General features: G+C 41.1%; 1 protein-coding gene across 1 annotated transcript in view; it reads left to right on the forward strand.

Moving 5' to 3' along the window:
* ADAMTSL3 (ADAMTS like 3) overlaps window positions 1-14,151 on the forward strand; it is a 368,709-nt gene that overhangs the window by 314,977 nt on the left and 39,581 nt on the right. Inside the window, 2 exon segments of the mRNA XM_065871391.1 lie at window positions 5,576-5,703; window positions 7,833-7,961. Of these exon segments, the coding sequence (XP_065727463.1) occupies window positions 5,576-5,703; window positions 7,833-7,961 (257 nt within the window).

Here is a 14,151-nt window from a genome sequence, read left to right on the forward strand (position 1 = left end):
GAGGGTGGGAGGGCGACGCAAGAGGGAGGAGATACGGGGATATATGTATAGCTGATTCACTTTGTTATACAGAGAAACTAACACACCATTGTAAAGCCGTTATACTCCAATACAGATGTTAAAAAAAAAAAAGATATGTTGTTTTGGTTGACGTTTATAGAGAGAATTTGGCTTCATACAGATATGTCAGTTGGAAAGAGAAGGAATATTTTCATAGCCCTTTCAGGTAATTGTGGCTATTCCTTTTTAATGCTACACTAAAACTAGACAAGCGGTAGTTTCTTAAGGTTTAGCTGGAACATGGAATCTAAAGCCATATTAATGAGATTTTGGTTACTCTGTTACAATGAAATATATTGGTTTCTCTTGCTGTTTGAATGGATCTTGTAACTATACTAAATTTTATAACATCATACATTGGTCGTTTGGAAAATACTGGCTGACTGAGTTATACGCATCTTCCAAATGTTGACACATTTCATTATACAGTACAAAAAAGATGTTCTTTAATATTACTACCCAGCTTTTCAGAAGAGTCTTTGAGTTTTCGAAAGCAGTCAAACTCGCAATGAAGGTTACTGATTTTCCAAAATTCTAATTTTCCCTTGAAAGCTCGAATTTTATCATTGGCAACAAATACTGTCAGTTGCTTTCCTTGAAGTGGCCAGCTCGTTTTTGTTCATTTAAAAAATTATCTTCCAAATACCCAAGTCCGAATAATCATGGTTTGTCTGTCAGTCATTCTTGCAAGTAAAGTGGTATGCCATGAAAAAGCAGCTAGTTCAGCTAGCAGTTCACACAATCACACCAGCACACTTGGGCATGCAGCAGAAGCGCTTTGTATTTCCCGTTTTGTCGTACAGAATATTTAAAAACTTACACTCAAGGGTCAAGTTATAGTAAAATTAATAAGTTCTACTGCTTCATTAAGGACATTCTTAAGGGAAACTGGCATTTTTGTTTTTACTACAAGTGTGTGGTACTAAGAATACAGTGACTACTGGTACCCTTTGGTGCCACTGCCTCGGTTCCAGTTGAGGTACCAATAGTTTTACCCACCACTGCTTTTACTATGAGTGCAAATGTCAACACAGTGAAAAATGCAAGTAATGGCTTAGTATTTACTGTTATGAGGATAGTTTTGAGCTCACGGACCCCTGGCGTCCATGGACTACCCTTCGAGGACAACTCAACAGTTTCACTTTAGAAATTATAAGGCAACAAGAGGCTGAGAAGGTTGATCAGTTGACTTGTGGCCATAAAGTACTACAGGGATGTAGTAGAGCTTGGTCAGTTTAAGTCAGTGTTTGTTGAATTGAGTTGATTTTAGATTGTTTGACTTGTTCAAATGGAATTAACATTCTTTCTGAGGCTGAGACTCCTGGAAACCCTATAAAGGTTCTGACATACCACTCAGATGTGTTTCTGCATACTCTGAGGATCAACCATTTGCTATTGAAACAATCCTATATGGCTATTAAGAGTTTTAATGTTTTAAGGGAATTTTTAAAACATCTATTTTTATTTCCATTTTTTCCTCAAATTTACCTAATTAATTTTTTCAACTTATGTTTAAGCTCCTGTATGCAACAAAGTTCTCACTTTTAGATATATTTTTCAGAATTTCACAAATCTTTTCAACTGAAGAAATTCTGAAATGGAATTATGTTTCTGTGAGCCTCTCTCCCTTAAGAGGAAACAGTGTGGGCGTGGAGTACGTTTGGACGCCAGCTGAGTAAGAAATCTCAGCTAGGAAGGGAAGGCTGTGGGTAGGTTCACTAGGGATGATGTCTATGGAAAGATCAGCCTTGTTATTACTTCAGGTTAAGAAAAAGGTTATGCAGCAAAGGCCAAGATCAGATTCCTTAAAGAACTTTCAGCCCACGGACTGGTCCAGGCTGGATACTGGGTGGCACCACCCGGCAGGAAGGTTCACACATGCTCGGCTATTTCTAATCTCAGTGATTTCTCACTGCACTGTAAAACTGAGGCCAAGAAAACCAAGGAATCATCTGAGAAGCGCTAAGTCATACAAACGTACATACGAAATAATTTAAGAAAACACTTCAGTGTATACACATTTGTCACGTAGAGTTATTAGTTATACTTTTATTCTTAATCAACTATTCCTTAATAGGGATTTGACAGTGCAAGTCTAGCCCTAGTAATAGCTAGGTCTGCCATATTCCTGGTTTTGTTCTGGGCGATTCAGCTGTTTTCGTTTCTGCCCACCCTTGATTATTTCATTTGTGGGCTGCAGGAGAGCTTGCATCCTCCTAGTGCATTTATTCTCTCCCATTATTCTGTTCTGTTCTAGTCATTCATGCATTTAGTCATTGAATGTTTTTGAAAACGTGCTGTATACAAGGCACTGTGCTAGGCATAGAAAAGGCACAGCCGTGAATAAGATTTGGTCCCTGCTCTTGACAAGATCACAGTCTGGTGGGAATAAAAGGATTTTATAAATATTTTTTTTAAATATATGAACCAGAGCAGAAGAAGCCCAGAGGGGGCAAAAGATAACTCTGGGAGTATTGGGGAAAGCTTTACCGGGGAAATTACATTTGCTCCAGGACTCAGTGGGTAAGTCAGAGTTTGCCTGGAGTGGGGAAGGGCGTTCCAAATAAAGTGAACAACGTATGCTAAAGCTCGGGGTGATGACAGATCATGGAATATCCTGGAACCTGTTAGAGGTTCATCATGGCTGGAGCATAGGATGAGCCAGCAACATGAAGTGACAGGAAATGAGGTGGCCCCGTTCAGTTCATGAAGAAACATACAATGTTTAATGGTCATGTTGCTAAGATCTGTAAAGTGCGAAGGGGCAGGGGAAAAAAATAGTATATGGACCACTGATTCAGATAACCTATTAACAACTTCAAATCATTAAGAAAAAATTAAAATAAAATGAAAGCAGAACAAGTACTCTTTCTCATTTCCTGAATAATTACGTCACCTGTGAGGATACACCTGACCGACTCTGATTCTCCAAGTGGTATTTACATGCAGGTGTTTATGAATATCAGGTGGTATTTACATGCAGGTATGATATTGGGAAGCCATAAGGAACTCACACAGTGTAGTCCTGATTCTTAACAGCATAGTCAAGATCCAATATAATGCAGCTTGAGACTTCTTACCTCCACTGACTTTTTCATACCGTGATAGTGAGATAATAACCATTGCCGGGCAGCAGTAACTAAAGGTCCACTCACTTCCAGTGTGAAAATCTGAAATGAAAAGTCCACGTCTGCAGTTCGTTAAGAAGGATCGGGGCAGAAAATGAGGGCTTAACATCTGGCAAATTAAGGTTTGCTTGTTTGTCTTTTTTTATTTATTTTTAATTTTATTTAGTTTTTAAACATTTTAGTATAATTTTAAAAGCCTTTGTGTGGGAAAATGTTGACACACAGAAAGTGTAACATTGATTAAACGTTACATATGATACAGATCTTTGGCATTCTAAATAACACCGTAAACTTATTTTTTAAACGTTCTTATTCACTAAACAAATTAGTTTCAGGAATCACAATACGGTTAGCCCATAAATTCTTTAGGAGATTGGGTATTGTAAACATTGGAAAATGAAACTTACAGATGTTCTTTATTTATTATTATGAGCTATAATAATGGAAGCCAGTCTGAAGAGAGTTTCAAAATTATGTATTTCTGAAGGTTATGTCACTTGGATAAAAATGAGTTTATAGGAGTGACATAAGACTGGACTTAATCCTTTGAGGACTCAAGAGCATAATTTAAGCGTGACAGATTTAGAAATGAGGACTTTGTTCTCATTCATACAAAAACTAAAAAATTAATAACTTATTATCCAAGTTTAGGCATATCCTTAACAAAGTAGAATCCATTATCTCTGTTGTCTCACTTGTGACTTCAGGAGAAAGTGAATTTAAGTTCTTTATTTTCAACGACTTTTAAACTGCTATAATAAAAAGGAAGTGAAATTTTCTTAAGTTTTCAACATTTATTCTGAAGAAATTTGAAAGAATATAAACAATAGTGAAATCATTCTCTACTGACAGTCATATAGGATGGTCCTCTGGTCTCATAAACCAAAAGATTTATTATTTCACATAGAAGAGAAACCCCAGTTAAAATAATATGAAGCGAAAATTGCTATAGAATATAATAATTTATGGCACAATGTTTATTTTCTGTTCATAAGTGGTAGAGTGGGTCAACCCTGAATTTTAAAAAAATTAATAAAGGAGATTCAATTGGCCATTGACAGATTTTGCTGTCTTTAACTTCTCCCTTTCAACTGTTTCCTTCTTGTTTTCTTTTAAAAACCTCTTCCACTCTCTTATAACTAATATTTCACTGAACACTTGGGAATTTTCTATTTCTCCCTTTCCTTCCATAGCCAAAATCGTGTTCAGGAACACCATGCATGTGTATACAGTTTGTACTTTGCACAAAGGTACCCAGCTGAGTGGGCAAATCTCTGGCTGAAATTGAGCTCACAAATTGCCCACAAAGCTGTGAAAGGCATTGTCTCTCCAGAGGAAGGGAAGGAGGTGGACAGAAGGGAACCCTCTGCTCACCAACCCCTGAACTTTGAGGCTACGTTTGCCAAGGGTGAGGGTCAACTTTTTTTCAAATTCATACAGATATCCTGTAGCCTAGAAGCAGCCCTAGTCTTCAGAGTTGCTACTCCCACTGCAAATGTTTCTAACATTTTCCAAGGAGTCGTACCTATTAAAGTCAACTGTAACACAGTAAGATGTGGGTCAGTAATGATGACAGACAAGTGAAATTCAGTATGTGTAGAACTGAGAAATAGAGAAGCAGGAGACACAGCATCACTTAGCATCTCTGAACTATACACAAGGGAATCAATGCTGATCCCTGTTTGAGATCATCTTTCCCAGTGAACCATACTATTGAGGAACAGTAGCGTGGAGACTGTGTGTACCTAATAATCCCTGCTACACTTCTTCTGTAACTTCACCTAGAGTTTACCTTACTTGGACTTTTGATTTTCCTGTAGAGAATGACACACATGTCTCATGTGGATTTGTAAGGTGCAACATTAGTGAAATTTTAATAATGACTGACAAATTACAAAAGAAAGGGAACGATCAGATGATTTAAACTCACTATTAGTATTCAGTACTATATTTTTCAACTTGAAAGAAAAATATGTAATGTACCAAGAAAAATTGCAGTTGCGTTTTCTTGAAATGTATAGTCTTAAAATTAAACGAATCTTACACTTCGTTTGCAATCTCATTTGTCTTCTTTAAAACGTGGTAGATTAAGCATTGAGTCCATCCAGAAAAGTCTGTTCTCATGCAAAGTGAGATAGGGTGATTGGATCTCCAAGTACATTCCAGCTCTACCATTTCCCTGAGTCTCAGCCAAGAAGAAGGACTTTTCCACCCTCTAGTCTATATCGTTATCCGCTTATAGGCAGGAAGCTTGACAAGATCATCTTCTGGGATCCTTGCCAGCCCAAAGTCAGTCATTTTGCTGTCTTCATTCTCTGTGAGTTGCTGTGGTTCTAGAAGAGTTCAGTGTGTTACACGAGCGCATCCTCTTTCTGACTGTTCTACAGAGTCATTGTGGATGGAATGGGGAAAATACAGATACAGAAACCTACAAAGAAAGAACAAGGAATATATGGATGTTCTGTCGCTAATCATCTGGGTTCGGACGTGGAAAGTTCTTCTGTGCTGTATGCAGGTAATGCCTGTTGTTGACACCTGGAATGCCTGGGTTTTGTTTTGTTTTGAACATGAAACTCTGGAGCAGCAGTTTGCATGCAGCAGAGTAACCGGGAGGTGGGGTTAAAACCCAAATGTCTAGACCCCATTCCCAGAGGTTCCGACACAGCAGGCTTGGGATGGAGTCTGAGAATGTGCATATTTGACATGTCCCCAGGTTATGCCAGTGCTGCTGGCCTGAGGACCACACTTTGAAAACAGCTGCTCTGGAGTTTGCTTTCTAAGAATTGGGAATTAATGAGACAGGGTTTAATCGGCGGTGTTGATAGTATGGACTTTTCATTTTTAAAGCGCCACCAGCCGGCGAAAGAGAGTAATGATCCTTTAAAGGTTGATGTATACCTCGCAATGGCATACCCCCCAATCCTTAGAAACACTTTCAGGAAACTGTCATTGTAAATTAGTGTAAATTGTTCCAGGATGTAGAGAAAGTCACTTTAATATAAAAGTGTGCTTTTTTTTTTTATGAAGGAACATTTTTAGGTGGCAGAGTTGTAAGCAATGCTTCCTTGTGTCAGGCTCATGTTCTGGGATTAAAACTAAAATAAGTTATCCTCCAACTCTCTGCTGTGTGGTTTCTGGTATCTATGGCTCAAATAAACTAAGGTGAGGAGAAAGACAATATCAGGGATTGCAACCCAGCATTTAGACAACTAAGCATTGATGTAGCCAGTACATCACATCTCTAAATAGAGGAGGTTGGACCAGTTGATTTTAAAAGCTCCGTGAACGTGCCAGGCTTGATGCTAAGTCCCTCTCCTGGCTGCATTCCCAAGGTAGGGCCTTCAGGCCTTGATTTTCTGTGCCTTGATCCTCCTGGACTGTTCTCTCCTGTGAGCATCAGCTCTTTTCCAGAAAACCTCAGTTCCAAGGTTCTGGACTTGCTGGGAGGAATAGAAGTCTCTCTTGCAGCTCACACATTTCCCCGTAAGTCCATCCCAGAACAGCTCAGATTCATGAGAGAGCTGGTGCAAGGTCCTCAGGGGCCAGAGGACATAGGACAATGACAGCCCTTTCCCAGCCCAAGAGTTCCTATCTTTTCAATTCTCAGGATAGCACTTCAGTGCCCCAAGCACTCCAGGAGCAAATGGAACATTTTGTCCCCCAGACATGGTCATTCCCAAGTTCTCTTCTCCAGAATACATGGTTACCAAACACCAAAGTGTTATTCTTTCATGTCCTATGCGTTGGTGATAAAACAGATTAAAGAAATACGATGTGGCCTCTCCCTCCAGGAGCTTACCTGCTAATGGGGTGGAGGAGGGAAACCAACCACGGCAACAGTTCTGCAGTAGAGGAAGGTGGCCTTCCCTGACCCCCCACATGCTCCTGAGAGACACCTGGGCAACCAGCACCTTTCTCTACCTCAACAGCCATCACCCTGTAATGGTAATGGTGTCTCCCACCAGTCTATGAGTTGCTTGAGGGCAAGAATGGTTGTTTTCCAACTTCATATTCCCATTCTCCAGCCCAGGCACAAAGTATGTTTCCTGAGTGAGTTCATAAATGAATCTGGTAGAAGTATATGGTTCTTAAAGTCCAGGAAAATAAAAGTCTGTGAATGAATTCCTGATTCTTTATGACCTTGTTTTTATGATTCATCTTTTCCATGCAAGTGTTACGCAGGTTTGTTTCAAATTTTCCTTCCAGGAAGAGAGTCAGATGGTCCCAAGCCCTCCTGTGTTTTGGTCCTGCTTTAACTCATCCAAGGCTGCACTGCAGAGATGTTATTCCTGCCGTGCCATGTCTTGTTTGCATGAACTTCTGAATTTCTTCTTTTTCGAAGTATCAAAGAGGACTTTATCCTCAATTTTGGTTATAAAACCAAACTATCCTCACAGTCTGTATATGGTTGTTGCAAAGCCTCTTTGTAGATATCTCTTTGAATGCATCCATCTGTCCATCTGTCCCCTGAGCACCTCCAGGCTGTGGATGTGCAAGTCCCCATGGGGCACCACGAGGGATGCGGAGAGAGCCAGGACTCCGCCCCTGCTCTCAAAGAACTCAGCAAAGCTTACCAAATGCAGCATGGTTTACTCAGAGCAAAAGCCTGAACCTAACATAGTTCCCTGCTCCCTTTGAATTAAGAGGCACCTGCCATCTTGTCTATTGGAAGAAATATCACCAGACCGGAGCACAGCCATCTCTCCGTCGTGATTGGAGGCATCGTGGAAGCACCCCAGCGAGCAAACGTGACCATCCAGTGTCCTGTAAGAGGTGAGCGTGGTCATTCCCAGTGGGAGAGCACAAGGCCAGCCCAGTGTGGCCGGGAGTCGCCAGCTGTCATTTTGGTAGCTCAGACAGCCCTGCAAGCTTAAAAATCTGATTGTCCAGCACCCGACAGAGGATATGTCTCTCAAGGGTGAGCTGACACCAGCTCATGAGACCAGTGTGTAAAACAGAATGCAGTTTAATCATTCTCATTGAGGACTATGAGGACAGGTTCAGGACCTGCCCTGTACACTGGCATGCTCACACTGGCAAGACCAGAACACCCTGTCCCTGCGGGCAGATCTGCGCAAAAGGCCAGCTTCTAGCAGGTGATTGCTTGGTGAGTATGGAGTTGGAGCAAGGAGGTTTGTTGGAAATCATTAGCTGTGTCCTCCAGCTGGACAAAGGCTGTGCTAGGCAAGGCCAGGTCGGAGAGTGGGGATGTCAGGGTTCTGTGGCCTAGGCTGTCTGTCCTGGACTGTCCTTGGGTGAGCATCACCAGTCTGTGCCCCAGTGGCTCTTTCTGCTTTGTTTACAACAGCAGCCAAACCTTCTTTCTAACTGACTCATTCTTTCTTTAATAGAAATGCCATTTTCAGTCTGACGTTGTCTTCATCTAGGGCCATTCTATCTCTTTAAGCCATGGATTCTTAAGTCTTAACCCCGGGCCCATGCGTGCCCCAACTGAGATTAATATTATACGCTGTACACACGTACATTTTATGGGGGCCAGGGGGCCTGTGTGAATAGCTTTGATCAGTTTCTCAGAGAGACTTATAAACTCCTCAAAATTAAGATCTACTATGTTAGGGTGACCTTGCATGTGCCTGTCATTTACTGTGCATTGATTTAATTCTCTGGGGAACTGTATTTGCCTGGTTTCCTAGTTCTAACGGGGTACCTGTAGTTGCAGCCCCTTAAGATGAATCTTGCTGAGGCCAGAGAGCCCAGGGTAACCGGAGGAGCCCTCACGGCTGGTCTCGGTACCAGAGTAAAGGTGCACGTGATGACAGGATTCCAGGACACAGCCATCCAGCTCTAAGGCTCTCCCTCCCCGTCATTGTCAGTTAGTTACTTGCCATGTTTCCAGAGCTGCACCTTTGGCTTTACAAGCAGTGGAAAGTTGCTAACCCCCAAGGTATTATTTTTCACCCCTTGGAAGTCCCTGCAGTGTTTGGCCTACGCAGACTTTTGAAAAATCCCTCCAGCCTCCCAGCTGACTCCACCCACAAATATGTGAGTTTTCTGGCAAAACACACCTCCCATCACAGAACAGGCGGCGTTCTCTGGCTGCAGCAAGGAGAGAAGCAGAACGGAACTCTGTAGTTGCCAAGCCACAAATGTCTAGAGTTTCTACAGCTCTACACCTGCAGAGGATTCTCAAAATAGATCTGACTTCTATTAAGAGAAACCTCAGCTTTTAACATTATTTCTAAATTTCTTACTTCCCCACAATAGTTTACAATTAGGCTTTTGGGGCGACGAGCCATTGAAAGGACTGTGGGGTATTACTTGCCGTCGTAAGTCAGGGACTGGATTCAGTGGAAACTGTTTTCGTGAGTGAAGCCTCCAGCTAAGATCATTAAGCTTGTCTTGGTTTATTCTCTGGCCAGGCCCAGTCAGCGTGTGTGCCGTCTCTGACCACTCCTTGACTCTTGCAGTCCCTTGGACCCTGTGCTGTGCCCCCTCAGGCCCGCGATGCAGCTCGGTGTTGGCAGTCTTCCTCTGGCTCTCCCCCCCACCCCGCCGCCCCCGCCGCTTCAGCTCTTACTAGGAATGGGCCCATTTGGTCTTGCTTTACTTGGCAGTCATCCCCTATGGCCTGCACCCCAGGAACTCATCAGGAGGTCTTTCCTTTTCAAAATAAACACCTCATTTTGAGTTATGTGCCATCTTAAATAAGCCTGCAGTGAACTTACTGTGTTTTCTTATGGGCAGAAGTCATAGCTAACTTTGCTTTTTATGGAGATTCATCTTTTTAAGTGAAGATGAAGTAATGATGAAGTTGATGAAGGGTCGGAAGACTTGGGTTTTACAGACAGATCCGTCACTGGCTAGTATATGACCATAGGTGAGTCCCGTGTCCGTGCTACTCTCATGTCTAAAATAGGAAATACACTATATGAGTGGAAGAAGGGACCTGGGCTATCATCTAACTCAGCCCCATTTGATAGAGGAGGGCATTATAACATTTACAGACTTGAATACTGCTTTCCAAAATTACATTTTCATATTGCAAACTGAGATTACATTATTACTGTCAGTCAGTGGCATGTATCAATTTTTTCTCTTATGTTTCAGTTACCCTTAAAATGTTTTCTACTAAGCAGAGCAGAGTGAGCTTATCTATTCATACCTTTTAGACAGATTCATAGTTCTTTGTTATAGCCAAATATGTTTTATTTAAAGCATGTGGTATAGATATCAATAGTGGTTGTCCCTAGTCACTCTTATATGTTTCTAATCATGATATTAAGTAAAAGAACCTGAGAATCTGCATTTCTAAGGGTTAAAAGTTCTAAGTTATTTGCGAGAGTTATTTGTCTTATTCTTAAAAAAAAAAAAGTTTCTTCTAAAAACGAGAGGGGTGGGGAGCTTAAACTGTACCCTCTCTGCCACCTTCTGGTAAGAAAGGAAAGCTCGTCTGAGGAGAATGACCAGTAAATACCAAGAGTTGCATATTTTATTTGTTCGTGTGTTAATGCTTAGCAAGAGCATTGTTTATCCTATAATTTCGTGTTAGGTGTGTATTGGGTGGCTTGTTTTTCTTATTCCTTAAGCTCATTAGAGGTGCAGCTGATCTGGGTCTCCGCTCTAAAATGTTCTTGTGTGTTGGGCTCCTCTTTAGTCTCCAAGAAACTCTCTTGGCCCACAGGTTGGAATGGGGTTAAGCTAGGAAGATGCTTTGGAAAGCAGTTCGGCAATTTCCCTCAAAGTTAAACATTTGACCCGACAATTCCACTCCTAGTTATATACCCAAGACAAATGAAAACATATGTTCACACAAAAACTTGCACCCGAATGCTCATAGCAACTTTATTTCTAACAGCCAAAAAGTGGAAACAACTTAAATATCCATCAGCTAATGGATGGATAAAGAAAATGTAGTATATCCATACAATGGGGTTTTATTTGGTCGTAAAAAGGAATGAAATATTGGTACGTGCTAAAACATGGATGAATCTTTAAAAATGATGCTAAGTGAAAGAAGCCAGACACAAAAGATCACACAGTGTATGATTACATATCCATGAAATGTCTAGAGTAGGCACATCCATAGAGACCGATTAAAGGCTGCCAGTGGCGAAGAGGAGAGGAAAATGCAAGAGAATGGAGAGTAATGACTAATAGGCACGGGTGTCTTTTTGCGGTGATGAAAATGTTCTGGAATTAGATAGTACTGATGGTTGCACAACTTTATGAATACACTAAAAAAAACACCACCACCAAATTGTATACTTTGAGAGGGTGAATTTTATAGTATTTAAATTATATCTCATTAAAATCATAATCTATTAGCATGTAAAGTTAAAACTTACGGCACAATCATATATTTTATTTATGGGTGTATGACTATATGGCAAAAATATGCAAACGTTCATGGGAAGGACATATACCAATGTCAGGATTGTTGGTACTCCTGGGAGAGAAAAGAAGAAAGCACAGTTTAGGGACAGAACTTTAGCTGTAGGTGTAATGCTCTATTGCTTAAACAAGAACTAAAGCAAATAAGGCAAACTGCTTTCTAGAAAGTCTAAACTTACTAGTGATATAGATTTAAGCCCTACACCTCTGTCCTTTCTGAGTTCCCCATTGATAGGAGAGGTTGGGGGAATAAGTAGGTAGAAGGTACAAAGCTGAGTGCACACAGTGTGTGTACAAGCAGATGGTGGGAAGCAAGGGTCTAAGCAGGTAGCAGCAGGGTGCTTGGTGCTCCATGAGATGAATAGGGAGAAGGTAAGCCATTCATACCTAAGAGATGCTGGTCAGTTTCAGAAGAAACATATTACATAAATTTAAAAGTATCTTCTTAATCCAGAGAATTTTTTAGGCTTAAGATGCTGTGAAATATACCGAGAGTTTTGTTGATGTCTAAGTGAATTATTAGCTTTCTTTACTGGCTTTAATGATTTCCCTTACAGGGGAGGACTTTGAGAAAATTTTTGTGGTGCAATAAGATTATATGCTTAAATTCCTGAACACAGCCTCATGTGTCTGACAATTATTTTCCCCCGACAACTACTGGTTGACATTATGCAGTGTGGAACTCAGTCGCAGTGATTTAACATCTTTAAGTCACAAATCCCTTTGACCACCCCCCACGCCCCGCAAAAAACTCTCTCTCCAGAAAAATACATTTACCCACAACATTTTCCATATAAGTTTCAGAATACTTAAAGTGAAAACCTGAGGATAATCTGCTTCCTCTTGTTTTATGAACCGAACATTTTAGTGCTTTTGACCATATTCTAAATTAAAGCTAATTTACTTTGCTTCATCTCTAGTTTTTGAAATGTATCCCCTATTCTGTACTACGTTTATCTCTTATTTACACCATATACAATCCTTGAAATAGCTAATTTTTTTATAGTATGTTTAAATGCTCTTCTCCCACTCAAAAAGCCTATCCCCCCTCCCTTGTTTTTCCTACGTCTGCCTATGATAAAGACATTTTCTCACCATTCTCCTCTCTGAACCCTATATTCAATCAATCAATCAATCACAGATGGCTGGAAATTCCATCCATCTTTCCATCCATTTAGCAAGCATTCACTAAGCATCTACTAAGCCCAATCTGGTTCCTTAGTGTACAGAGATGAATAAAATCTTGTTTTTCCAGATATATAGACAAGGAAACTATGATATAGCAAATGCAAAGTATAAGTTTTTATGAAGCCACATGGAGGAGAGAATAGTTAAGGCTCCCAAAGGATCGGAGAAGGTTGACAGAAGAGATGACACTATAACCAGGCCACTTGGAACAAAAAGGAAGGCCATTTTTGTTGAAACAACGTATGTGCGAAAGCACAGAAACATGAGAGCTCCTGGCTTATTTGCAAAACCATAAGCAGATCCACGTGACTTAAAGCAGAGGGTGTGAGGGAGGTGGGAAGAGGTGGGTTTGGAAGTACACATTGGGACCAGATTGTGAAGGGCTTTTAATGCCACGCTAAAACCCTTGGACTTCCTTTTATTGGAGGCGGGGAGGCAAAAATTGTTTGGTTTTATTCTTTGGCTCCGCTGCACGGCACGTGGGATCTTAGTTCCCTGGCCAGGGATCAAATCCGCACCCCCTGCATTGGAAGCGCGGAGTCTTAACCACTGGATCGCCAAGGAAGTCCCAAGAAATGTTTTAAGTAGAGTGATGGTATGACCCAATCTGTGTTTAAAGAGAACGTTCTGTCTACAGTATGGATGCAAAGTTGGGGGGAAAAGAAACTGCAGAAAGCCATAAATTAAGCTCAGTGAAATCGCATCGCTGGTCATTGATTGGATTGTGGAGCCAGGCACTCAAGGTATTAAATTAGGATTCCGTGCCTCTGGAGAGCTTATCCAAGAGAGAGCAGGCGTATCAAGCAGTTAGCAATGGATGTGTCATTAATTGAGGATCTGGGACACAGTCGTCCCCAGGCTAGGGCTGGGACGTTGGCACAGAGGTAAGTCAAACATGGAGAGAAACTACATTGCAAAGAGCTAAGGATTATATGCTGACAGGCAGCATCTCAGTAAGAAACATATTAAAAAACCATCAACACTCATCACCCCAGATAACAATCGGCTCGCTACTGTTTGAGCCGATTGAGTACCTAATATGTGTCTGCTTGAATAGGCTATGAGGTGGATATTATCTTTGTGTTGCTAAAGAGTAAACATGCTCAGGGATGTGCAATTACTGTTTTTTTAAAGATTTTTTTTTTTTTTTTGATGTGGACCATTTTCAAAGTCTTTATTGAATTTGTTACAATATTGCTTCTGTTTTATGTTTTGGTTTTTGGGCCACGAGGCATGTGAGATCTTAGCTCCCCGACCAGGGATCAAACCCGCCCCCCTGCATTGGAAGGCGAAGCCTTAGCCACTGACCGCCAGCGAAGTCCCTACGTGCAGTTACTTACCTGTGTGTATATATGTAATGAGTGTGGCAGCTAAGATTTAATCCCAAGTCTGTGTGACTCCAAGGGAACTGGAGGGAGAAGGA

The sequence above is a fragment of the Phocoena phocoena genome, chromosome 2 (genome assembly GCF_963924675.1).
Source record: "Phocoena phocoena chromosome 2, mPhoPho1.1, whole genome shotgun sequence".
Classification (NCBI taxonomy): domain Eukaryota; kingdom Metazoa; phylum Chordata; class Mammalia; order Artiodactyla; family Phocoenidae; genus Phocoena; species Phocoena phocoena.